Source organism: Corvus moneduloides, chromosome 1 (assembly GCF_009650955.1).
Source record: "Corvus moneduloides isolate bCorMon1 chromosome 1, bCorMon1.pri, whole genome shotgun sequence".
Lineage (NCBI taxonomy): Eukaryota > Metazoa > Chordata > Aves > Passeriformes > Corvidae > Corvus > Corvus moneduloides.
In genome coordinates, this window is record NC_045476.1 from 5,538,188 (window position 1) to 5,565,803 (window position 27,616).

Consider the following 27,616-nt stretch of genomic DNA (forward strand, 5'->3'; position numbering starts at 1 on the left):
GGTCATTGATCCAACCTTTACTCATTAAATACTTCCCAGAGCCCAGCATAGTTTGCTTACCAGATATAATGGCATCTCTCAAAAATGTGTGACACCTGAGCCTTAAAGCAGATCTCTGAACCCAAAGAATAAATGCCGAGCCAGAGGCAGCTACTTATGCCAAGGGACATTCTGCTCATATAAACCCAAATGCATTTTAAACCTGCTCTGTTGGATAACTGTGTCCATCCAGCACTCCAGGCCTACCTGGATGTATTCTTGTGCCATCACAGGGAATGTCGCTTGTTTCTCAACCACAAAAACAGTGAGAAGCTAAAAAACAGTCACAGAATGGTTTGGGTGGAGATGATCTCAGCTTTAGGAATCCCAATGGCAAATGGGTAAATCAAACAAGGAAAGAAAAAACAAACCAAAACCTACCCAAGCCTAAAACTTGAATTAGTTCTCTAGCCCCAATATCTAAAAAAACCACCAACCTACTCTGCACTGTTCACACAGCCAAGCTGTCATGGGATTTGTATCCTAATCCCACCTTTATTCTTTTCAGGCCATTCATTATTTTTTAAAGAAATCTGAGTTCAATTGGCCCAGGCTTTATAAAGCATGAGGAGAAGGTTATCACTCTCTTCCAGCAAAACCAGGAAGTGACCCAACCATGTGCTACCTCTTTGGACCAGCAAAGGTTCATGGCTGAGCATCCTGCCCTGTCAGCTGGAGCATTTGGAGGCGTCGATGCAGTGCAGTGGCTCTTCCAAGAGCTTACACATGTATTTTCTGAGCCTCCAGCCCAGAAAAGCACTTCTTTATGTTGCAACACCAGTATGTACTCCTGCTGCAGTCAGCCTAAACTGGAGTCCAGCTAACCACCCGAACCCCACCAAATTCATCCATGAGAGTGACAGTCAGGGGCAGGGGCTCAGCTTTCTGGATTTTTCTATATCCTCTGATCCCTCCTCCAATGCCAGCTGTTGCAGCACAGGGACGGGAACAGCCCCCCATTAATCACAGAGAACATATTCTTCTGCCATGAGAAGCTACTCTGAGATGAAGAAAACACCACTGTGACAGTCTTCACCTGCTAAAGAGCAGGAAGAGCTCTGTCCTCTCCCCCTTCTCTCAGAGCAGCAAGATTTCCGTACCGTAGATCCGCTTAAGAGCCACCACTGCTCCTCACCCCTGGGGAGACTTAGAGAGCCTCAGCAGGAATACGTGCAAAATCCTCATCAGCTGATCAAAAGCTTTGCTTACTACCATCCCTTACGTAACCAGCAGCATCCTAATTATCCAGCTAAACGTAATGAATTCAACTCGCCTTGGCTTCACACACTTTCACTAGATACAAATTAGGGCACCGGGAGACTCATCCCATTGCACTTTAGTGAAAACTGGAGAGTTTGGGGAGGTGGAAATGCTGGGTGAAACCATCCAGGTCTGCAACTGAAACGTTAACCTAGATCAGGCCCAGCAAAACCTGAGTATTCCCGGAGGAAAGTCCCATTTACTGCTTGGGGTGGGGTTTTCCAGTGCTTTTCACTCAGCCAGAGATGGAGAAGCAAGATAACAGCTGCAGCAGAGGAGTAGATGGATCTTTTTTTTATTGGTCCAGTTCCCTATTGCACTGTAAGTAATCTCTGCTTTCATCAGCAAGAATGCTTGCAATGACTGCAGAATGTAACCCAAATTTTCTCTGTTGGGTCCCTCTACCCTGACTTAACATCTATATTAAGCCTATTTTCTACCCTCGGTTTTCAACTTTGGTTGTTGTGTTGGGTTTTTTTTTTTAACTGAAGCTCACTGTACTCCATCTGAGCCTTGCACATAATGAAGTAAACAGCACCACAATGCATTCCTCAGCACAAGCTGAAGCACTAAATAGCTGCCTGGAGTCTGAGGCCAAAGCAGCTGGGTGTTGGATTACAAACGCAAAACAAATGCCAAGGCATGGCCGTAATATGTGCGATACATTGATGACCTACTGTGCTTAAATAACTCCTTGGAAAGCAGACCGGCCACTCAAATTGGGTTTTTACACCTGAGAGAGAGAAGAGAACAAGATTTGTGCTGATAATGAAGATTTGAAAAATAAGAGGGAAAATTTTAGCAGGTATAAAAATCACCCTGGTGAGCAGGGGCAGGGGAAAATTCAGCCCAGCGCGGTCGGCACGCTGGGAGGGACAGCATTTCAATGCTTCTGAAACATTTCCAAAGGGTGAAATCCCTCCCCACCAACGCCAGGAGCAAGGCTCTCACTCAACACAGCCAGGCAGAGGATTTCCGAGGCCGATCACAGCAATTTGAGCCCCCTCAGATCCTTGTTTTCCTGCCTAGAGCAGAGCAGTGCTTTCCAAACCACGTGGAGTCCCCAGCAAAAATCCCCAGCCACAGGGCACATGGCATTTTGAAGCACAGTGTATCAGCACACCACAATCCCAAGTACACCCAAGTAAAGCTCTCCTAGGAGTTTGTTGAGTGCCTTGGGGTTCCAGACAAGGTATGCAGGGTCTCTGACCCCGTGAACAGCAGGATGAAATCGGGTGTTTTCATTCAAACCGCAAAATAAATTAAGATAGAGCCGCTAAAGAGCAAAATTTCCCCAAATTTGTATTTTTATCACAAGGTAACAATTGCATTATAGCCCTACCCCTCTGAAATCATCAGAAAGGCAAAACAGGGGCGTTCTCACCACAGTTAAGCGAGGTCCTGGCAGGTCACCTAACCACGTCACCATGAACACTATGTGTCCAGCAAACCTCACAGCACAGCAAGGAGGATGCAGTTTCTTGCCTTCCCACCACAACACTCCTATTTGGGTGCTGTCACAGCTCCCCCTCACCTGGTCTTCCCCAAAATCAGAGCTTGGCCTAGTTTAAAGCTGTTGTTTAAAGCCACATGATATTGGACCACAAGCAACACTTCAAAACCTTAATTTGGTGCTGCAGAGTCAGCTGTGGGAGTCTGCACCGTACAGCTGCCACTCTGCAACAAGAAATGAGCTGCCAACATTCCCAGTATCCCACTTTTGCTAAAGTGCATCAAAATGGAAGCAAGTCTTTGGCCAAGACTGCAAGGAGCTGTAGCACTTCCAAGGTTTTCTGTGGAGTGACAGAGGGGCTAGCATCCACCTCCTCTTTTGCTTTTAAATGCTATGTTCGGTGCAGACAGGAACATCTCAATCTGCAAAGACTATTTCAAAGTGGTTCTAAGGAGTCAAAACTTCTTTAGTAATTCAGCAGCAGATGGGATGTAACCAGCAGCATTTCCCCAGATCTGTATCCTTCTTGGTCAACTGGTTGGAGCAAGTCACAGACTCTTGAATACAACACTTGAAAGCGTTTGGAAATTTTTCCTTTAGGAGACTGTGGAAAAGGTCCCCCTTATGTTCAAATATCATAGAAATCCTAGAATGCTTTGGGTTGGAAGGGACCATAAAGATCACCTGCTTCCAATCCCCCTGCCATGGGCAGGGACACCTTCCACTAGATCAGGGTGCTCAAAGCCCCATCCAACCTGGCCTTCTCTGGGCAACATGTTCCAGTGCCTCATCACCCTCACAATGAAGAATTTCTTCCCAATATCCAACCTAGACCTACTTACTTCCATTTTGAAACCATTCCCTCTTGTCCTATGTTCTTGTAAAAAGACCCTTTCCACATTTCTCGTAGGCCACCTTCAGATACTGAAGGTCATGCCAGAGCCTTCTCCAGGCTGAACAACCCCAGCTCTCTCAGAAGTTCCTCAAAGGAGATGTGTTCCATCCCTTTAATTGTGGCCCTATCTAAACTGCTAAATATCCCTGAGAGCATGGCACTGAAGCTGGATTCATTCAGTACATCACCCCAGCCAGTGGTGGCAAGGCTGTGTCTGGACTTTGCTGCTCCTGGACAGAGTGGCTGTCTCCAGCTGTCCTGGGTGGGTACCTGACAGCAGACAACAAGCAAGAGCAGCAAGAAAACAAGAACAAAATTCCTATCTGTGTGTGCCTGATTGAAAACCTGATGGATTAAGAGGCGACTCAGACTGGGAGGGAGAAACATTTAAGGAGTCAAAAAGGACATATGCTTCACAAACCAGAACTTGGCTCTCTCCATTTTGCTCAATGATAATATTCTTCCCGGTGAAAGATGGGAGGTGCTGCTGGGAGCATTTTTGACAATGCATCCAAGAGAAGAGTAACTTAGAAACCTCTGTGGCTGCCCTGTGCTCAGTCCCCATCCAGCCACCACCCCTGCCCCAGATGCTCGGGCAGGGAGGGAGGATGACGAGCTCTCAATGCACAACCACTGCCCTCAGTTAAAGGGTTCAGGTAGACTCTTGGGAAGGCAGAAAAGCTCTGAGAAACTGGATTGGGCCTGAGAGCAATAGACTGAGGCAGATGTGGAGAGACCACCAGGGGAAACAGAGATGTTCACAAGTGCCAAACTGGATTAGGATCAGGGCAAGTGTACTTGTCCCCAGTGGACCCCTCCTGCTCCCTGCTGGATGTTCTGCTGAGTTATCTCAATTACTGCAAACTTTTCCTCTAGTCCCTCTGCTACTGGGTCACCAGTTGAGCGCAGCAGAGGAAGAGTCACCTCATCAGGGGGGTGGAAAAACAAGGAAAACTCTGCTATAAGAGGAAAAGCAGCTCTCTCCACTCTGTCCCCTCACATGTGCCATTGTCTCAGGTCACCAACTGCCTGGTGGAGGCACAGGAACCATCCACCACAAAGGAAACCACTGCCCTTTCACGCTGCAGACTTACAGCCCTCTCCCGGTGCTGACACAGCTCAAATTTTAATTAAAAAGTGCAGGATTGTGCTTGTAGCAGAATAAATGGGGGGGAGGGGTGGTAAACCGCTATGGCAAAATACTATTTCTTTTTTTGGGACCCACTGTGTGTGAAACCCTGGCTGGTTTTGCCAACAGCTGGTCCACAACCTGCACAGTATTTCCAGAAGTGTTTCCAGTCCAATCTACTCAATTTAGCTAGAATAACTCACTCATTTCATAACGGCAGCTGGAGAGGTTTGAGCACTGCTGCTTTTAAAGAGGAGAAAATGTCTGGATGATTTTTAGGAATGCAAACAAAACCAAAAAGAAGAAGAAAAAAAAAAAAGATGCAAATCTTGATTCAGCTGTGATTTCACATTAGATGGCACTCTCAAACGCAATTCTACCAGGACAGCAGCAGCTTTTCCACACAGGGATTTTTACTCAAAGCAGTTCCTTCTTAGATGGAAAATCCTGACTGCCTCTCCAAAATATGCACTAGTGCCTGGAAACAAGGGGTACGGGAGACCCATCATGGGCATCCTCCAAATGCATGCAAGCCCCCTTGCTCCCCTGGGATGAATCCCCTGAGGATCCCCAGATCTCCTTCACCTTCCTGCTGCTCCCCACATCACACCAACTGCACGTCCCCACACCCCTTTGGTCCATCCTGATGTCCGTCTGGGGTGGGATGGCTGTGCAGATGTCCCTCAGGCCACAGTGGTGCCTTGGAGAGCAGCTCCCATCCCACAGCCTGGCTGGTGGCTCGTAGACAACACGGAGCCAATGTCTGGATTACAGTGTGGTTTAAAGGGCACCCAGCGGGGTATCAGGGAGATGAGTGCTGGGACAAGGAGAATCAGGAATGTTGGACGAGATGCAACTGTAGAAGGGGGTGTGGGCAGAAAGTGTAACAGCAGAGCACCCGGCTGGCTTGTGGCTGCAGAGCTCCCCTCCCTACATGCTCGTGGGACAGGGACCACCACATCTTTCTTCTGGCTCTTCCCATTCTTGGGCTGCACCCAGCAGGGAGCCCAATGAGAAATGCAACCCCAGCCCAGCACACTGCTGCACCAATATGGGATATAGATGGGACAGAGGAGCAGCCAGCTCACCAGCCAGCTGCTGGGTTTTGGGAAATGGGATGAACTGAGAAGTTGCTGCCTTTCCTCCTGGAGACACCACACGTGCCAAGGAAAACTGAGAAAAACACGATCTTTCAGCAACTTCTGCTCCCAACGACAGGCATTTCATTGCCTCAAACATCCCTGCAGCAGCTGCAGCTGTTCTGCCAGTCCAAGCACCAGGAGCTGGAATAAGGGCAGGGCATGCAATGGCTCCCACGCCAAGGCGGGACCGCCCATATCTGTTGGCTGCTGATGGCACAATCCAAACTGTACAGTCGTGGAAAGCTGGATGGCAGGCCCAAGAAACCCTCACCCTGGCACAAAGTCAACAGAAAGTATCACAGTGCCTCAAAGCCAACGCTGTTACACAAAGACCAAAAAAAAGCAAGCAGAGCAGCAGTTGGAAAGTCCTACCCAGGCTTATAAATACTAGACCCCACTGAAAAGAAAAACATTACAGTACGGAGAGGTGCTTTATTTTCTGTAACCTCTGGCTGAATGCTTCCTGGGGGAGGGACTGCACCTGCTGGAGCGCAGGCAGGATGCACTGGTAACTCCTTCCTCTCAGAAGCACACTGCAAACTTGCAGCTCCTCCACAATGGAGGGCTAAAAAGGGAGCAAGAATCTACTGCCTCCACTTACAAGCAGGGAACATGCACCATATCAGCCATAAAAGCAGAGGGATCATTAAGGAGACTTCTGTTTGACAGAATGGATGCACAAGTTTTGGTACACATCTGCATCCCAACATGCACCAAGTGAGGCACCAAACATGTCAAGGACCCAACCAAACTTAGGAAACTCATGGAAGAATAATAAGTCCTCATCACAGAGTGAAAAATCCCTCATTTTATACAGTTGTAATTCAACCTGAAGATTAATACACTGTAAGGATCTAAAGCAACTCTAAACCAGCCCCGCCATTTCCATTACAAACCTCCTCTTTTCAAATAAGCAAAATGTCAGACGGCATCAGGTCAGCCTCAAATGGGATTTCTCTTCCCCTGCTCTGACTGCGAGCCACTTACCCAGCTTACCTTGAAGGACATGTGGTACAGATCAGCTGAGGTGAAGCCTGGAAGGACACAGGTTACATTATTCCCTTCGCAGATGGAAGGTTTGCACATACAGTGACCTCCGTGTTTTGCAGAAAAGATGATTTTTTACTTGAAAAATATTTATGTCAGCCACCACAACCACTTGAGGAGGAGAGGTTGCAATGTGCTCTGGCAGACAAGAAACAAGAAACCGCTGCTGGGTTTTGGAGCAATATCCCTGTTCCAGAAATTCTCCACGGCTGGGTTTTGTCTTTTCTTGGACAACACTGGGGCAAAATTTCCAAAGTTTGTACTTTTACTGACAAATGAGGGGAATTAGTTCATCAGTAACTTCCAGAAAATCTATCTCTTGCACCAAAATCTGACCTTTGTCAGTCCCAGCATCCAGGCCTGGCTAAATGCCAGCACAGCTCACAGGAGGGTTGAGCCTCATGCCTTTACAGAGAAGGAAATAGCACGAAAAATTTAGGTAGCTACATCTCATTAAAAGATATCCGCCTGAGACACTTACATAAACTTCAAGCTGTTTTTTCCCCCTGCATTTCCTGAATACCAGGGATTTCTAAATATGCTCTGGTACCCACAAATGCCCCACTGCCCATGCATGTTCTCAGCTACACATCTGACAAGAAACATCAACATCTCCATGAGAAATTCAAAGGGGCATCAGTGCTGAGAATGCTTGGAAACATCTCCCCGTTACTTCATAATTGCTAATTCACATCCCAGGGAACCTGAAATAACACCCTCTGTGTGTGCCACCACCTTCTTCCACCCCCATCCATGTGCCCGAGTTCCCCTTGTAGAGCCCCAGGAAATGAAAGCCAGCATTTCAACAGGAAGGGTTGAGCAGAAGGATAATCAGACATGTAGAAGATGCAGACACCGTAAAATAACAGAATCATAGAATAGTTTGGGTTGGAAGGGACCTTAAAAATCATGTAGCTCCAGCCTTCCTGCCTTCCACTAAACCAGGTTGCTCTAAATCACATCCAGCCTGGCGTTGAACACTTCCAGGGATGGGACATTCACAGCTTCTCTGGGCTGCTGTGCCAGTGTCTTACCACCCTCACAGTAAAGAATTTGTTCCTAACATCTAATCTAACTCTCCCCTCTTTCAGTTTAAAGCCATTAGCCCTTGTCCTATCACTCCATGCCCTCCCCAGAAGTCCCTCTCCAGCTCTCTCGCAGCCCCCTAAGGTACCATAAGGTTGCACAGGGTCCTTCTCTTTTCCAGGCTGAACAATTCCAGTTCTCTCAGCCTTTCCTCACAGGAGAAGTGTTCCATCCCTCAACGTTAAGTGCTCCATCCATCAATGTTAAGTCACGTGAGATCAAGATCCGGAGGCAGAAGAGGACAAACAAAAAATAATGGGAGCACTGACAGGCCGCCTTGTCTCTCTTCCTGCAAATCTTCCCGTTACTCCACTCCTTCCTCTCTAAATCGTGTTAATGCTCCCTGTTCCCCTTCCTTCTCTTCCCTGGGAACTGGACCCTCTAAAGCTCCAAACCTGTGATAATTAAACCAAACAAAACCAGCCAAACAGAAACACAAACAAAAACCAACACTTCTTCCCCCCGCCTGGCAAAAAACCCCAACAAACAACAAAACAAAGAAAAACATCCTCCATAAAACTATTTCTCTTGTACCTTATCTCTTTAAACAAACTTTGTATGCCACTAAACTGCAGTATTATTTTAAACACTTATTTTCTGGTGCTAGATCAGCTTTGAAAACAGAAAGGAACTGCTGCTTTTCCTTTTCAGGTTCATCTATGGTAAATAAATACCAGAAAGCCAGAGAAACAGGTCATTCCAAGCTATTAGGGTTTTCTTGCTTTGTTTTGGTTTTGGGGCTTTTTTTTAAGTGCCATTGAAGAAGAAACATCTAAACAAAACCATTACATTCATGATGCTGACCAGGACACTTTAAGCCAGTGAAACCTCAATAAATATTTTTACAATGAAGCCTGCAAAAAGAGATAATACTTCAGACATTTATTGGACTTTTATTTCTCTATAAATGTATCATGAAAGTTGAAAACACAGAATTATTATTTCCATTCCAGCTTTGAAAAAATTAGGGAAGAAAGGAAAAAAGATGCCAGAACATTTACTAAGAGGAGGCTTTCATGGAAGACCTCTCTCAGGAGCTCCCATCAACTCATTCTTGCTGCTTCTTTGAAGCCACATCAACAACGATAATTTAACTTACAGTCCAAATAAAAAGACATTTCCAAAGATGTGAGGGGAGGAAGAAGGGGTTTAGTAGGGCATTCCCAGTTTAATTCAGTCCAGCTACCTACTGCCTGTTTGGGATCTAACTCCTGACAGCTCATCCTCCACCAAACAACAGAGCTGCAGCAGATAACTGTGTCCCAGATACCCAGGGGATGGAGGAGGGACGAGTGTCACACAAGAGAACCCTGTGACGTCTTTAAATTGCAGCCAAAATGGATCGAATCGCAGCGGGCACTGCAAAAAAATGTGGCAAACATAGTCCTGCTGGGAACAGGAGATGAGCCCAGGACAGGGGATGCTCCAGCCAGAGGGTTTGATTCCCCTCCAGGGCTCTTGGAAGACAAGGAGCAGGAAAAGAAATAAGCATAAAGCATTGCAAGCATCCACCCCCAAACATCTACTTAGAGATAGATAAATAAAAACCTTTTATCAGGCATGGTTTTAAGGAGAATAGACTAATGGCAAATTGTCACTAGAACCCCAACAAGCAAGCCAGAGGATCTTCAAATGGTTTGGGTTGGAAGAAACCTTATAGGTCATCTCATTCCAATCCCCTGCCATGGGCAGGGACACCTTCCACTAGACCAGACTGCTCCAAACCCTGTCCAACCTGGCCCTGAACACTTCCAGGGATGGGGCATCCTCAATTTCTCTGAACAATGGAGAGGATCACACATTCAGTGGGGAAAGAGCAGGGACAGGTTTCTCCAGTTCCACGGAGGCTCCTCCATCTGTGAGGAGCAATGAGCACTTGGGGAGGGAAAGAGTTCACTGCAAACACAGAAGGTTCAACAGGACCATCACAGCAGGATGATCTCCATCACATCTCCAGTGATGGAGATGCTGCAAGAGGGTCCCTGCCCACAACCCCCATCACTCCTCTCCTCTACTGAACTGTGAAGATTGACTTCAGGCCACCCTTCCCTGCAAACTGGAGATAAAAATCTGCAAAGGCATCTAATCTATACCAGAGTCTGGCTTTTCTGCCCAGCACTGCTGATGAGCTCAGCAGCAGCGTCCATAAAAATACCCTGGCAAAATCCCTGCACACACACAAACAAAAAAATCCACCAGCCTCAGCTGCTTTTGTTCTGGTAAGTGAGGAAACAATTACTGAAGCTGGAACAGACAACTTCTTGTAAAGAGAAAGAAAGGTGGAGAGGACACAAACAAAAAGCAAAACAACCCAAATAACGAGAGAAGTAGGCAAGTTGCACAAGAAGTGATAAAAGGTTAATAAAAACTCACAAACCAAGCTCATGTATCACTTGCTACTGGCCATGTTTCCCATTAGGAGAAACCTCCTGTAAACACCACACCTGAGCATTGAGCAAACCAGGATGGACACAGGTATGAAAAGGAGGTGACCCTCATGAGGTAGGGACAAGGCCAACGCCTTACAGGAGGTGCCTGATTTACAGCCTGCTGGATCAGGAGGCCAGCAAACACAGCAGACAAGTGAACAAAGCTGCTCTAATCACTGGTGGTGCTCTGGCACAGAGTAGGGGTGACATTTTAGAGCTGCAGCAGGAACGGTTTGTCTTTCCCAGGAAAACTTCCTCCATGACAAATTGCTCAGGGACACCAACCACATTCTGCTCCACATGGAACGCCCCCACAAGGTCCAGAACTCTCACATAATCCATCCTCCAAGTGGTACCTTAACCTGCAGCACCAAGAGAGCTGCTGGCAACAGGGTGGCACCATAAACAACAAAACTACTCTTTGTTTGAAGAAAGCAAGCAATGACAAACACTGCCTCTGTCCAGCTGACAAGAGCCAACCTGTCCCTGCAGATATGGTGGCATCAGTTCTTGCCCTGTTCTTCCTGCCCAGGATTTCTCACTACCCCATGAGGAGCTGGATTTTTGCTGCTACACTCCTCAGGGACATTTAGAAGATGTAAAACATTGCTTTTCATTTAAAGAAAAATATTTTCCAGCCCTCAAAGAATGGGAAAAGAAATACAGAAAAGCACGAAGGCATGATCAACATGCATTCTTGTACCTGAAACCCCAGAAAACAAAACCAACCTCATTATTCTGTCTGCTTTCAATTCCCAATATCTAAAGCCAAGTCTGCAGGTTTTACTGGGAGGGAGGGAGCAGAACAATGAACTCATCACTTCTACCACACTGAAAACAATCTGCTCCTCGGACCTGTCTGTTCAGCATGGTGATGGAAGGGGAGGAGCAGCAGTATTTCACACTCCCAGATCCATGGTCTACATCCATAATCAGCTCTCCAGTACCTCCACACGCTTCAGGAGAAGATCCAAGCAGATTTATAGGAGGCTGATTCTGGATTACTAGTCCCCAAGGAAATTCTCCTCCCAACACCCACAAGTCAGAGGTTGATTTATACCCAAACTATAATAGACTGTATTCCTTAGAGACAACTCCTTGTCTCCAGCCCTGCTGCCATTGCTGAAACTGGAGGTTTGGCTTGGTTTAACAGTTGCAGAGTTTATAAATACCGAAAGCAGCACTCAATTTAGGCTGGAGACAGTTAAACTACCTTAGACCAACAGGATGCCACACAGTAAGGAACAGTAATGAGATGATGACACATTCATAACCTAAAGTTTTCACTAAAAACTCACAGCCTGAGGAAGCTCACCCCTCCAGAGCACAAATATTCAATTCTCCTAATTACTCAAAGAGCAAATTTTTGCACAAACCGGGGAATCCAGGGGAGAGCTCCTGAAGAGCACATGTATCCATTAGGCAGGAACTGGAGAAGTACCAACCAGGGGGTTGTAAATGAGGTGGTGCACAACCCATTTCTGATGCCACTCAGCACCTCAGCGTGCATCATGCAGGGAGGAGTTGCTGGTGGTGGTGAGGTTGAGAGCCCCTGTAAGCAGATTCAGGAAAAAGCAGGACTCCTGAAAAGAAGCTGCTAGATACCAAAGTCCGTGGATAGAGCTTTCTCCATCTACAAGCACAATACAGTCTCTTTTCCAGTTTTTACTTGTTTTTAAGGGCATAATGTGTTGTCTGAGCAGAGCCACAGCACATACGCGGGCTGACTGCAAAACCAGGCAGTGTTTGTCATATCATCCATCCAAACAGAGGTGATGGAAGCCACCAAATTTTAGACTCTCCAAAACCTTGAGAAGGAAGCTCTGCTAAAGCACAGATTTAACTTTTATAGCTGTGCAAAGTCAGATCTAACTGCCAGTAACTGGGAAAGATCCATTTATCTATCCAACTAGAAAAATATCTGCTGGTTAAAGAAACAGCAATCAAACAAAGAAATGGCAAGCGTTGGCTATGTTTTACAATGCACAAGTCAGAGCCACAAAAATACGTTCCTGGGAGTGCCAACATCCCAATGAAAACAAATCCCAGAACACAAAAACAGGGATAAAAGCACAATACAAACCTCTTTCTTTCCCCCGCAATTCTTCCCCGTGACCGTGTGCCACAGAAACAGAAATCTGGCTTGGGTAGAAGGCTTTTTTTCCCCACCAAAAAAAACAATTAAACCCCTTTTGTTTGGATTTAAAGATAAAGTAATGCCAACCACTAATAAATTTTGGGTTTGTGAAGTTTTATGTTTTTGGGGTTTTTTTATTGTTTAAGAGCACAAACCAAACTGAGTGGTTGCTCTTTCCAGAATATCTCTTCCTACTTTTCAACACAAGATGAAGAGGTTGAATATCCCAGCTCTCATAACCCTTGTCACAAACAGAAGCCTTTCGAGAAAGAAACACCACAAAAAGAGGAAACCAGCAACTTTTCATCCCAGGTCATTTTTCAGACCTTTCTCCTTCATGGGGTTCATGGAGCAGGAAAAGAAAGGGAAGCAGTAATGCGAATTCAGATACAGAAGTACATTTAAGAAAGCAAAGCACCAAGATTGATTAGAGTGTTCCTCTGCTTTAATAAAGAGCCTAATGATGTCCAAATTATAGCAAAGCTCAGTTGTGTAACCAAGGAGCCAAGATTTCATCCTTGATAAGGACATGGATTTCTGTCTTGCAGGAGAAGCCTGCAGTTCACTAACAAAGATGACCTTTTATATTATATCCTTCAAGGCCACAATTAGCTGGAGAAATACTGGACTAACTTGGCAACATGAGTTTTTATACACTGTGCTAATTTTCAGCAGAAACTTGCCAAGACCATTACCATCATCTAACAAGGCAAAACAAAAAAAAACCAAATACAAAACCCACTGCTCTCCAGACCCAAATTACTTTCCACAATTCAATGCAGTTTTAATTAAGATGATTAAATTACAGCAAAAATGATTAAGATGATATCCCGCAGCAAACCACTAAAGGTATAACACCTTAATCCAGAAGAACCTGGCATGCACATATTCGTGATAAAGTATTCATGAAAAGCTAGAATTTTACACATGAACCAATTTTACATCACTCAAACAATACCTTGGGAGATATTTGTCACAAGTAAAAAAACAGTGACATCCATCAACAGAGCACAGATTTTCTGAGACTACACAGAAAGAAATCTACGCAGAAAAAAATTCAAAAGGCTACAATTACTTTGACAATGTTTCTACAGCTCAGAGGAATTTGGGGGTTGAAATAAGTGGTTTCCTTCTCCTTCACAGGGCTCCCAAAATCAATTTTATATATAACACTTTCCTTTTTTCCTTTCTCTTCTTCTTTTTTTTTTTTTACCAGAAGTCAGATCAGAAGTGCATGTGAAATCAGGTCACTGCAATAACCATGTACATGGTACATTTCCACTATTGCCTATTAACTATGAGGTTTAAATGAATGAGCAAAGTCTCAGATCCATATTTCACCAGTGGAAATTATTAATATAAACATAGCACAGCTCAGGTTTTAACCTTACCATCCAACTGGGCCTACTCTCCTTTGGAGAAGGGTAAATGGTATTAAATTAACAGACAGGGTTCAAAAGGCAGCTACATGGAGGCATGGATTCCATTAAGATCTGGGAAACAATCCTGTGATAGGAGCTCTGGACTTCAGGTAGCTGCTTGTGGTGCTTCAGCACTGGATAAATTCTAGCCTGAGATCTCCAAGGAATGGTAGCTTCAGCTTGTTTTTTAAAAAAGCTGCGCCACTGTGATGAAAAGAAGTGACAAACCAGCTATTTCCAGGTGCAATCTTCTGGAAACCCTCCACAGGGACAGGGCGAGGTGACAGGACATGGTGGGAGAGTTTTGCAGGGAGGAGGATGCAAACCCAAATTGTCTTAAAAGTTGTGGCTGAATACATGAGAAGATACCAAGTAAGGAAGCTTTGCCTCACTCCAGACCTCTCTGCCCCCAAGACTGACCCACACCAAGGGGTTTTACAGAGTTAACTGCATCAGAATAAAGTCCCACAAAGCAGATCCATTCCCAAAATGCAGCTATGCTTTGCATCTGAGACTCCTTTGGGGCTGTTTGCTTGTTCACACAAGAGACCTGCTAGCTCTCAAAATGGGGAGAGGGATGGAAATCACTAAAAAGTAAAAGGAAAGAAGAAATCTACATGTTGCACTGCATGGCCATACTAGGGAGCTACTAACACCTGAATCACCCATTCAGGACACAAAACCCCTGGAAAGCTCACAAAGAACAAGTGCACTAGAGAAACTTAATGATTTTTTTTGTTTGTTTGTTTGATTAATATGGCTCTGAATGGCCCAGTCACCAGACAGCTTCCCCCCAGTTGTAATGGATCTGATGAGAGGCGAGCCTCAGTCCAGGTGAGAGGTTAACTTGGTATTTTTCTTAATTAGATGAAGAAAAGCCTAAATCGAAAAAGATAAAATTCCAACATAAATCCCCCACCGAGGCTGCTATGAAATAACTCTTTTGTTTAATTATTATGAGTTGGATCGGCAAACACTGGATCCCGATGGACAGAGAGCAGCTGTTACTATAACAGAAAGACATTCATCTTCCCTTCTTGGGACCCTGAAACTCTATCAACAATGCCTGTAAAATGACTCTCAGCTTCCCCCCCTCCCAGTTTTTGCCTGTCTTTCATATTCAGACCTATTTTTAGCCAACTTTATTTTGTTGTACCACATTTCAAAGCTGTGCATGTTAGCTCATTCGAAATCGTTTCTAAGTACAAAAAGCATCGGGGTGACTCTGGGGTGCAGGAGAAGGGCACGTCCCTCGCTCAGGGTTTCTTCTTTCACCAGGGATTCATTGAGAAGGAGCCTACAGACACAGTTACACAGCCAGACACACTTGCATCTCATTTACCTCTGAGGCTCACGGTTACCTTGGAGGGCTTCTTTTAGCTGCTACCTAATGAAATAGTCAATCTGTACATGATTGCATGGGAAACAAAATTCTGTTACCAATTAAGAAAAAAAAAAGTTCCTCATGTTTGCTTTTAGCAGCACTAACTCTGCCGCATTAGATGATAACAGAAGCTATGTATCTAGAGAAAACTTTCTACAGCAATAAAAATTAGCTGTAAAAGACTTCCACAGTTATCTAAGGCACAATATAAATGTTAAAATACCCTCCAGGAATGGGCACATCCAGCCAATCTCCAGCCAGTGTGAACAGGCAGAGTGTCATGGCATCAGGAGACAACAGCCCTGGGGACAGCACATTCAGCGGCTTGGTTTTTTTTTCCTTTCCTTCTTTTTGGCATCCATCAAAATTCAGGCTGAATGAGCTTTGTGCCACCAAGCTGTAGTCACGAGAGGAAACACCCAGTGACAGCAAGCGTGCTCATCAGAAGGCTCCATCAGGCATTGCTGGTCTTTATCCCATGCCTAAAGAAGCCTGGAAATTTCAAGCACTGTAAAAGGTGGTTAAAACATACACGGGGATTTCTTGCTATTACTGAGCCCTTCCACAGGGCCCAGCTTCATGCTTTCACTTTGCAAAGATCCTCCAGGAGCCTGAAGAAGAGACTAAGGTCTGTCCTAACACTGAGGCATTAAAACAACAGCAATCAGATCAAAACATTCATCTCCATGAGTTTTGGGTTGTTGAGGAGATTTTTTTGCTTTTTCTGAGGTTTGCCTTTTTGGGTGAGGAAGCTGGCCTTTGTGTTTTGGTTTGGGGTTTTTTTAAGCATTTGTCTTTGAAATATTTCAGAGGAAGCCCAGGAGCATGGATGAGACAGCTCAGCATCAGGGAATGCCCCATGACAGCATCCCCACCTGAGGTTCCACGCAGAGATGGTGATGCTACAGCTCCAGAATTGTCACCAGACCTAGGCACTCCATTCCACACCACATCTGCCAGCAGCCAGAACCAGCATCCCACTAAGGCAGCACCTAGCATCAAAAGCACCATCCTGCTTCAGGTTGTGTTGTGCTTTATCTGCATCCCAGGCTCCTTACATAAAAAGGAATTTCACAGCAGGGAACTGACCCAGGTGTGTGAGCACCAGTGCCTACTGCCCACAACAAAAATCCACTTTTTAGGAGCTAGGCAGGTGAGTGCTTTCCAGCACAACTGCAATAGTTATTTGGAAAAATGCCTTACCCGAGGTGTAAGAATGTGCTTTAACAGAAACTCCTATAAAATTAAAAGTGCCTGATAAGCTTTGGGTGCATGTGAAAGCAAAGGATAATGAGTTCAAACTTTTGTGCACCCAGGAGCTGCCCAATAGCTGCTGCCAGGCTGTAACTGGATACTCTCGCCACAAAAACCCAAGGACAACTGAATTTCTCAGCCTGCAAATATAGAGGGGAATTAGCATTCTTAACCCATTAATTACTCCCAGGAGCTAAAGTGGCCGTACAAATCCCACTGTTTCAGTTGCCACACTGAGGGGGAAAAAGCCCAAATCATAAAGACTTGGAGAAAGAAGAGAGCTCTGAGCCTTAAGGTCACATTGCCACGGCTCTGTTGTCCCAGAAATCCCAAAAAACCACCAGGATAACCACAAATCTGCACTTTGCTGAGCAATTGCATCCCAAGTCAACTGTATTTTCCCTCTGCTGAGTACAGGGGCTCCTGCAAATCCATGTGGCAATGCACAGGTCTGAAGCAAAGCCAATGCCTTCCCATATTTGAGTGCCTACAAAGACCAGTGCCACAGCCTTCTCACAACTTTCCTATTGTAAAGCTCAGCTTGCTGCCTCAGAGAAAGGCCTGAATGTCGATTTTGCAAATCTCAAATGCCCTCTTTTCCCAGAAGAAGAAAGTATCAGTAGCAAACAGACCAGCTGGAGAGGGGAGTTTGCACACAGCTCAGCCAAACGGCAGCAACAGCCACCAGCCCTCAGAAGCAACCCAGAGACTGCAAAACATGAGAGCAGCACTAAAAGGGCTTTAAAACCCTGCAATATTCTCATTTTCTGAAATGCTTTTAGAAAGTCACAAAAAGGAGACAAGAGTTTTGATTGAACATTTCTTCACTTCAGAGGCATGGTTGTATTCCTCCCTCCCCAGGAACTCAAAGCAGTCTGCAGAGGTAAATTATGTATAAGCAAAATATTCCTAAAAGCCAAATTTTAGAAGTTGCACACATTACACAAGGCATTTTTAAATAGCTAAATATTGGAGAAAAGAAGGGTTAGCCACCTAGATTGACCATTTGATAGATCAGGCACAAATGGAGCTAACTTTATCCCTCTCATCCACTCAAGGGCTTATCATCTCACACCTTAGAGGAATAAATTAGGAAGAAGCATTACATTAGCACTACTGCCACCACATAGAAAATTTAAAGTTCTGCTCCCATCTAGAAAACAAGTTTTATAATGGGAAAAAGCTTTAAATTTAAAAAAAGAAAATTAAAAAAAAAAAAAAAGGGCAGAGGCAGTCCTGGCACCTAAGACCCTACAATGTCGGCTACTATGGAATTTTTAAAATGACAACCTTTGCTGCTGTGGTTTGGGACTCATTCAGCACAGGTCTGGGATTTGGGGTTGGTCCGGGAAGTGCCAGAGACGCACTTATTTCCCCCAGGTTTTGTTTATTTCTCTATAAAACTGACAGCAATACATTCCATTTCCAGCTTTACTGGAGGAGGATTAACTCACCCCCTCGGCTCCCAGGAGCACCTTTTTCTTCTCCCGTTGTCACACAAGGGTACATATTAGACATAAAGAGTCCAGTTCAAAATCCATGTCTAAATTTGCATGAATATCCACTTCAGTGAAAATTAATGGAGCTCAGATTGTAAAGCACTGCATCTTTTCATGCACGTGCTTTATTATCTTTATTTAAAGAGGAGGCACTCGTACACTATACATTATTATGAGACTGAGACAGGAGAAAAAAAAAAAAAAACAACAGAATGATACCTCTGTTTTAATAAAATTACCAGAACATTCCATTTTTCCCAGCAAATTTAATTCCAGGTGGACAAAAAAGGATAATGTGGTGGTCAGAGCACCAACCGTGGACCCAAGAGGATGAGGAGCAATGCCCTTGCCCTGCCACTGACTTCCAAGATCTCAGAAAAGTCACTCCCACCAGGGAATAACTGGTAAATTCCCAGATGAAACATCCAGAGATACAAGTTTTACTTCTTTCAGAAGTAAAACATTTTCAGAGGTTTATTTCAGCTCCTTAATACCCCAAACCCATCAGTGTGGCAAAAAAGGGTGCTCCAGGTCCAGGCTGCCTCTTGCCCTGCAGCCAGACCTGTGCCCTCCTCCAAACAGAGCTCCCCCAAAGTCCATAACTGAGTCTGTGATGAAATGGCACACCAAGGTGGAAATCACGGAATTATTAATGAGAAACAGCTCATTCACATCTTCCTCCAGCTGGGCACAAACAGGCTGCTCCTTCCTCTGTATTTCTTTTTGCACACCCGTATGCATGAGCCAGTCCCTGCTTGCAGGCAGCCCAACCTAAGAGAAAGGGATCTTTCCAAGACCAAAAATACATCAACCACCCCTAGCAGAGTCACCAGATGAAAAGAAGTTCAATAATCACATAAGATGGACAGAGCACCCCCAGGCTGCAGCCAAATTTTACCCCATACTGAAACATTTCCTCACGCAGATTAAATTTTTAGTACAGGTACAAAAGATTTGGTGTGACCTTGGGTGAGCCACTTCATGATTCAGCAGGGAGTACTTGCAAACAGTAGAATTTTCTCCCTCTTGGCCCCTCTGCTCAGTGTTTTTGGGGCAGGGACCCTCTCTCTACACAAACAGCACTTTGCAAAAAGAGGAGCCGTATTTTTCTGAGGCACTTAGACACCAGTTACAGATTTTTTTCTTAAGTAGCATGATGGACCAATGCCACATGCAATAACCTAATCAGAGTAAAAGACTCAAATACTGGCAAAATAAGAGGCACTTGGAGGGAAGCATATTATTATTTTACAATGTACACTGACAATTGCTGCTCTTAACTTTTAGTTTGAATTGAAGCTATACGGTAGTAAAGGAAGAAGATGACAGAGAGAAAAGAACATGAAATTGGTGAAAAAGACCAACAGTTATATTCAAATCTAAGCATAAAATGTGCTGGGTCTGCAGAACACAGAGAGAGTGTTTCATCTTTAATTTACTTCTTTGCCCCTCTGACTTCAGTGGCTCCAAGAAACCTTACAAAGAAGATTGGGGGGGAGTGGTGTATATTTTTCTAATATACCTTAAAGGGACAAGTGGCTAATGAGATACAAAATTATTTCAGAATGAAGTAATAATGAAGAGATTAGACATTAGTTGATCCTCAATGGTTAACAGAGGGGAAAGGGAAGGGGAAGAGTAGAGCTAATACTGGTGAATACTTCGGCCACAAACACCTCTCTTAAACACATCCAATTTCACTGATGTGAAAATCTCCACATGAAGGAACAGGCGAAAAAGAGCTTGAGTGGGAACAGGGTGCAGAATGCCAAGTGCTACACTGAATAATTCAGATCCAGGCAGTGCTATTGGCCAGGCAGGAAAATCACACTCCCCTGCTAGTTTTAAAATCAAAGGCCAAGGAGGAATAAAAGAGAAAGACAACACCTCTTTAAAGCAGAGATTACACTCTGCAGTTCCCATTTCCCAACTTCCCACAACGTTTTGTTTCAGGGAGAGTGCTGGAGCCCGGGTGCTGTGGTGGTGCCGAGGCACAGCACCTCGCTGCCCACCTCGCTGCCCGCAGCTGACCGAGGGACCTGGGAAACTCGGCCACCTGCCTTGGTGACACCACTCCTCCAGCCCAGCAGCAAGAAAATGCCAACTCTGCAGCAGGCACCCACCAGCCCTGACTTCCCAAGCTGCCTTCACAAGACTCTGAGTGCACAACCACTTCTCCAGTTGTCAAAGCTGAGGGCAAGACCCCATCAAGGCTTTCACGTGGGTCTAGATCACCACTGAACTCTAGCAGGTTCTCTCCCCTACCTACACCCTTCCCAAATTACAGTCACCCTTCTCCAGTGCAAGCTGACAGGGCTGGACACAGAGATTTCCAGGCAAGGGATGGGAGGCACCTGGAGAAAGGAGAGCCGTGCCTGGCATTGGGTGTGGTGCTCCCTGCAGAAGGGGCATCCAGGGTCTCTCCTTGCCTGGGCCCTGCATAGCCAGAAGCAGGGGGTTATCAAGTCACTTTCACAACTTTTAGGCCACTGTCCTGGCCGTGTTTGATAGAAAGATGTTACATTTCATAGGGATTGAAAGATCCTGTGCTCCTAAAATCCCATTTAATTCTGACTATTCTAGTGCAGCACCACAAGGTCAACTACTTTTAACGCTAAATTTTAGAAATTCTTCTAAAAGCAGGTCCTGAAACACGACAACCAAAACACCTTCTGCTACAAGGCCCTGAACATGGAGTAACTTTGACTTCTGTTTATTTTATTTTAAAGGTGTCCCAGCTTTCTAGGAATAGGCACCTTTTCCTTTGGGCAGAGCACACAAACACATCTCTGACAGATGCCCAGGCTCAAAAAATCTCTGCCACCCACCTCCTTCACCCTTGATAAATAAATATCCCTTGGTTCCTTCTACACCTGCAGGAGGACCCACTCCATGGACAGGCACAATGCAAATCACAGCAGCAGGATTCCCATCATCCCATTACCAACGTTTCAAAAGATGCCCTCCTCCATCTCTACCTGTGCACTGGTCTTGCTCCCCAGAACTGGAGAAGCCAGGGAGCCCTCCTAGGCTGATCTGCAATGCAAGGAGTGTGTGCATGGGGAAGGGGGAAAATGGTGGGAGGGAGAGAGGAGAACAAAAACAACAAAACAGAAAAGAAAAGAGAAAAAAAAAAGGATGGGGGGGGAGGAAAAAACAGTGAGGCTGGCCTGTTTCTTTCTTCTCTACCATCTATTCAGTGTCAGCAGGGGAGGTCCACAACTGTTGCGTCACATGGAGCACAAAAAAACCTGACAAGCGTGTTTTAGCTGATGGAGAGCAGAGTGGACAGGAGGCTGGTGACAGCTCGAACGCGGGGAGTGCGAGCCCTCCGCTTTAATTGGCTGTTTCTTCCTATCGCATCCAGCGAGCAGGAGCCTCACAGCCTGCATGGGCTGCTCAAAGGCACCATCAATGGCAGAAATTTCAGCGTGTAAATACTTTAGTTAACTCCCCAGGCTCAGGTTAGACCCTCGCTCTGGTCCAGGGATATGGGATTTTTAACGCTGCTTGATCTGCAGAAACCAAAGGAATGATGCAGGAGATGCTTCGAAATGGAGAGTGGGGAGAAGGGGGGAGTTAAACCACAGGTTGTGCAGGACCTGGAGAGGTATTTATAAATAATGCCACTAAAAATAATACACTGATCACTGGCGTCTCCAACACAGCATTTTCTTCTCCACAGAACTCTGACAGCGGTTATCTCGGTGGTACAATTATGTAGATTTGATAGCAGATTAAAAAAATATATATCCTAAACACCTGTTCAAGAGTTTTGTGTTTTTAAAGGCCATTGCCATTAACCTTGGGCCACGCACTTCATTGTGTTTAATTAGCAAGCCAATGAAGCCAGTTTTATTCCCTTTCTCAAGCACAAGAGGATAAATACAAGATAGTGAAAGAGGAGACCAGATCCATTTGCTGCACAGTTCCTTGCTGCATGGCATTACTTAAACTTGCACCGAAATAAAAGTAATGCAATGGCTCGGAAAACACATAAGCAATGCATTCTGCAAGGCAAATCCTTTTACACCTTCTGTATTTTCTCAAGCTCATCGATTAAAACATGATTTCTGAACATTTGGGCTGCAGAGAATTTGCAAACAAAGGGCTAAAAATGAACATAATGTTTTCCTCAATGAATCCTCAGTATTCCAAAAAATTAAGCATAACAGAGTCTTTTTTTTTTTTTTTTTTTTAAAGAACAGCAGCCCGTGCTTGCTTTGTTACAGCCAGCCAAGGTAGCGATGAGAAGCATCAACAATGGAGGTCAAGCAATTTTCGAAAAGCCCACCACTTTCACAGAGCCCTAACATGTTCACACACAAAAGACATACTTTGAGCAAAGCCCAGTGCTCTGAATCCCAGCAACACGTTCCAACTTCGGGTATCTGAGCTTGTTTTCCTCTTTTTTTTTTTACTGAACAGCTTTAGGAAAAACTGGACAATGAAGATCACGTTGATAAATACTCATAAACATCACAAGAAAGGCAGAAAGGCTTTAAAAGAGAGTGAGGGGTTTACAGAATGGCTAATGCACTGATTTAATGATCAAGAGGACCTCTCTAAATAAACAGAATTATATTCATTTTTGGGGATTTCTTTATTGTATTTTCAGGGGACGAGGAAAAAGTCAGCACAGGTATGCCCTGTCAGATTATCTTTTACATAACATGATACATTTAAGAAGGTTTCAGGGTGCCTTTTTTTTTTTCCTAAGAAATTGCTTTTTTCCCCTCCAACTTAGATTTCAGTCACTGTGCACAGAGCCACAGGATCAGGTTAAATACCAAAATCAAACCAAACAAAAACCCAACGCCATACCCAAAACAAAACAAAAAAAAAAAATCCGGAAGCCATCTCTTTTATTGAATCACCCGAGATAAAAGGATTCCAAGATATATGGAAAGAAAATACATTGACCATAAATCTCCTTTATGCACATAATAGAATTTTCCAGCCAGGAGAGCTGTTGTGATGATAGCAACGCCAAGCACCAGGAATGCTGCTGGCACACACACCCCCAACCCCCCCCCCCCCCCCCCGCCTGCTCCTTCCAAAATACCTGCTCTCCTCAGCACTGCTATGTAAATACAAACCCGCACAACCCCCTTCCCAACACATGGAAACAAAGCTGCGTACAAGTGTCCCAACCATCAGATAAAAAAGCTCGAGCTGGCTTTGCTCACTAAGACATTAATTTTTTTTTTTTAATTTTTATTGTCCGCTCCCTTTTTATTGCCACTCTCGCACACTTTCGGTGTGACTTAAAAAATAATGAAGCGCTGGCACCGCCGGTAATGGCAGAGGCAGGCGGTGGCAGCGCATATTTAATGGGCACTCGGAACAAAGGAAGCCCGGTTGCAGGAGCGCCCCGGGGCCGGCTCCGCGCCCGCTCCCCTCGCTCCGCGCCGCGGCCCCGCCGGGCAGCTCCTTCCCCGGGGCGGGGGACCCGGACACGCGGGGAAACCCCCCCTGGCCCCCACCCCTACAGCGGAGCCGCGATGGCAAAGCCGCCGGGAACTCCCCGGCTGCCCATCGCGGAGCGGGCACGGCCACAGCATCGCTGCCTCCGGCACCCTGCCCCCGGGAACCCCCGGCCACAAACAGCCTCCCCTCGGCCCCGTCCCCCTCCCGCGTCCCCCCAGTCCCCGGCTGGGAGATGGAGGGAACGTAACAAGTCACTGCCCAGCGCCGGGGCGGGGGGCTGCGGGCTCAGCCCCGGGGGGGTCGTGGTTACCAGGCAAGGGGGGGGGGGGGGGGGGTACAAAATTGCACCCGCACCGGTTTCTCCTGAGGAAAATGCAGCGATAATAAAAAGCAATAGGGAAAATAATAATAATAATATAAACAGAAATTAAAATAAGGAGGGAAAGTGGGGAGCGCGGGGATTTCCAGCGTGCCCGCGTTTTCAGTGCTAGGAGCAGCACAGGGATCTGACCCCTCCCGCCCCCCCGAGGGTTGCGGGATGGGGTACCCCATGGATACCCCTCCCCGCCTCCCAAAGCGCTGCCCGGGTGCCCCCTCCAAGTCCCCCGGCCGTGCCCGGGCTTTGGGCGAACTTCCACCCGCGTCCCTCGGCACGACGCGCACCCCGCAGGTTGGAGGTGAAGTTTGGAGGCCAGCCCATGTCCGTAAAACAAATGGGATGAAGAAGATAGAAAATAAAGACTCTCCTCCGCCACAGAAGCCTCCTCCGGAGGGATGCTCCCCAGGCACCCCCTGCCGCACACACCCCCTTTTTCCCAACTTTCTCCCGGCTCCCCGCGGAGCCAGCCAGCCCCAATAGGCTCGTTCCGTGCTAACCCCCACGGGACCGCGGCGCCCCGGGGGGCTGATGAGGAACCGGGGGGGTCTCTTCGGGGCGGAGGCGGGGTCCCCCACATCCCCCCGGGTTACACAACCCGAGCCCGGCAGGAGCAGAGCGCACACATGGCCACTACCTGAGAGACCCCGCACCATTCCGGAGCGACCCCCAGGTCTCCTCCCGCTGCTCCCAACTTCTCCCCCCCCCACACAACCTCGTCGGCTTCTCCCCCACGCCCCCGCCCAGAAGTAAATGCCCATTTTTGCAAAGTTTCCTCGAGATCGCGCCGTGTTTACATTGCCGTGAATTCCCACAGGCTGCCTGGAGGGAACAAAAAGCAGCACGGGAAGGCTCGTCCTGCGAGCAGGGAGAAAACGGAGAGGGAGGGCGAGGGAGTGAAAAGAAAAAGAGAATAATAATAACAATAATAATAATAATAAAGGAAATTAAGCCGATGCAGCAGTGGGGGGATTCCCCAGCTCGGGTGCTGTGCTCTGCTTCCGAGGGTGCTGGAGGGCGGCTGCAAATAACCGCACGGCCCATTCAATTCTGCATTTGGAGACGCGACCGAGAGCCGGAGCGGGAGGTAAACACGCCGAAAGGCTCTTACCTGCACAGAAAGTTCCCCAGAGCACGGCGAAAGTCAGCCACGAAGCAAACATAGTCCTTTACTTTTTTTTTCCCTCGCGTGCACCTCTATCCCCCAGGGAAACAAAAATAAAAAGATCGAGCGCGTGAAAAGAGGGGGGAGAAGCCCGGCTCTGCCCTCCCTCTCGCTCTCAAAAAGAAAAAAAGAAGAAAAAAATCCTGGGGGCAGGGGGTAGGGAAAAAAAAACAACAAAACAAAACGAAAACAAGAAAATCGGATTTAATTCCTTCGCAGTTGCAGAATTTATCCAGTGGAGACGAACAGACCCGGACGGTTCGACCTGCTCCTGCCCGGCCCCACCGTTCGCTCCCAGCTTTCCAAGAGTTTCTTTCCCTGGGCTTTTGTGCTGGGAGCGCGGCGTGCACCACACACCGACTCCCCCTCCTCCTCCTCCTCCTCCTCCTCCTCCTCCTCTTCCCCTTCCCCCTCCTCCTCCTCCCAACCCAGCCCCTCCGGCTCCCCCAGCAGCGAGGGGCGAGCGCACACACGCACACGCCCCCCCCCCCCCCCCGCGGTTCCCGCGCAATGCCCGCGCAGCCGTGCGCAGGTTGCGCGCTCCCCCCCTTCCCCCGCACACAGACGCGCATCCCCCCCTTCCTCCTCCTCCTCCTCCTCCCCTTCCCCACGCAACCCACGGGCGCTCCCCGCGCCGGCAGCGAGCGGGGCGGCGGCGGCAGGACCGGGACCGTGCGCGGTTTTTACGGACCCCGCATCCCGGGAGGCTGCGGAGCGGCAGGCAAGGGCCGGCGGAGGGGGCGCGGGGCTGCCGCGGGGGGCCGGAGGAGGAGGAGGAGGAGGAGGAGGAGGCGGCGGGGGGCCGCGGCATCGCGGAGCTGCGCGGGGCGGCGGGCGCGGGGGCGCGGCGGGAGGTGCCATGTGCGGGATGGGGAGGCGGGAGAAGAAAATTTAAAAAACAACGTGGAGGGGGAAGGGGAAGGGAGTTTTGTTGGGGTTTGGGGTTTTGTTGTTGTTGTTGTTGTTGTTTTGGGGTTTTCTTTTAATAATTAAAAAAAAAAAAAAAAAAAAAACCTGAACCGCGTCCAAAATGGCTTCTAAAAAAAGGGAGAAGCCAGCGGGGAAACCCGGATGTTGGATACAAAGGGGCTGGAGGGGGCGGTGCGGCGCGGGGGCTCCGCGGGCGCTGAGTGGGGAGCGGCGCTGCCCGTCACGGCCGCGCCCCGCGGGGAGGCCCGGCGGGAGCGCTGGGGGCGGGGGGAGAAGGGGCAGGGTTAGGGGCAGGGGGCTGCGGAGGGTGTGTGTGGATATGGGCAGGGTTAGGGGCAGGGGGCTGCGGAGGGTGTGTGTGGATATGGGCAGGGTTAGGGGCAGGGGGCTGCGGAGGGTGTGTGTGGATATGGGCAGGGTTAGGGGCAGAGGGTGGGGTGAAGCTTTAGGGGCAGAAGGTGTGTTTGGATAGGGGTAGGGGACTGCAGGGGGAAGGTTTGGGTGAAGATTTAGTGTCTGAGGCTGGAGGGAGAGGTTTAGGGGAAAAGTATGCGGAGGGTGTGTGTGGATAGGGGCAAGTTTCAGACCAGAGGGCTGCAGTGGGGGGAGGTTTAAGGGCAGAAAGTGGCTGAAGATGCGTGTGCCTAGGGACAGTTTTAGGGACAGGAGATTTATGGGCAGTGGATAGGAGTGGGGATTTAGGGCCAGAAAGTGGTAGAGGGTGTGTGTGAGTAGGGACAGGTTTAGGGGCAAGGGGTGGCAGGAAGAGACTATGGGGCAGGGGGTGAGGGAAATGCAAATAGGGCACAGAATGGCAGAGGAGGCTGGCGGGAGAAATTTAGGGGCAGAAGGCTTGGGCGGGGGGAAGATTTAGGGGAAGGGCAAAACGAAGGATATGTGTGGATAGGGGCAGGTTTAGGGACAGGGGGATGCAGGGGGAAGGTTTAGGGGAAGGGGGGAGGTTTAGGGACAGAACACGGCAGAGGGTGTGTGTGGATAGAAGCAGGTTTTGGCGCAAGGGGCTGCAGGGGGGAGGTTGAGGAGAGGAAGGGAGGCTTGGGGGTAGGGGGGCAGTTTTAGGGGCACTGGATGGAGAGGAAGGTTTAGGGGAAGAGGGTGGTGGAAGGCGTGTGTGTGGATAGGGGCAGGTTTAGGGGCAGGGATGGCTTAGGGGGTTTTGGGACAGGGGTCGTGGGAAGTGCAAATAGGGGCAGGGGGTGGTGGGGGGAGCTGGGGGGCGAGGTTTAGAGAAGAGGATGGGGCAGGGGGTGGTAGAGGATGTGCGTGGATAGGGACAGGGGATTGCAAGGGGGAGGGTTGGGGCAGGAGGCTGCAGGGGGCAGGTTCAGGGCCAGGGGGTGGCAGGGCAGAAGATTTAGGGACAGGGAACGGCTGGGGGAGCAGGGAGTGGGAGGAGTGTGAACAGGGGCAGGGGTTGGCAGAGGGGACTGGCAGGGCAGGTTTTAAGGGCAGGGGGTGGCTGGGGAGGATTGGGGTCAGGGAATGGTGGAGGGTAGGGCTGTGGATGGGGTGGGGGGAG

At 47.6% G+C, this 27,616-nt stretch overlaps 1 protein-coding gene across 1 annotated transcript in view; it reads right to left on the minus strand.

Annotated features, from left to right (window-relative positions):
* ACVR2B (activin A receptor type 2B) overlaps positions 1-25,532 on the minus strand; it is a 104,860-nt gene extending 79,328 nt beyond the window's left edge. The window contains exon 1 of the mRNA XM_032098502.1: positions 25,093-25,532. Within this exon, the coding sequence (XP_031954393.1) occupies positions 25,093-25,144 (52 nt within the window). The 5' untranslated portion in view covers positions 25,145-25,532. The remainder of the gene's footprint in view (positions 1-25,092) is intronic.
* Between the last annotated feature and the right edge of the window lie 2,084 nt (positions 25,533-27,616).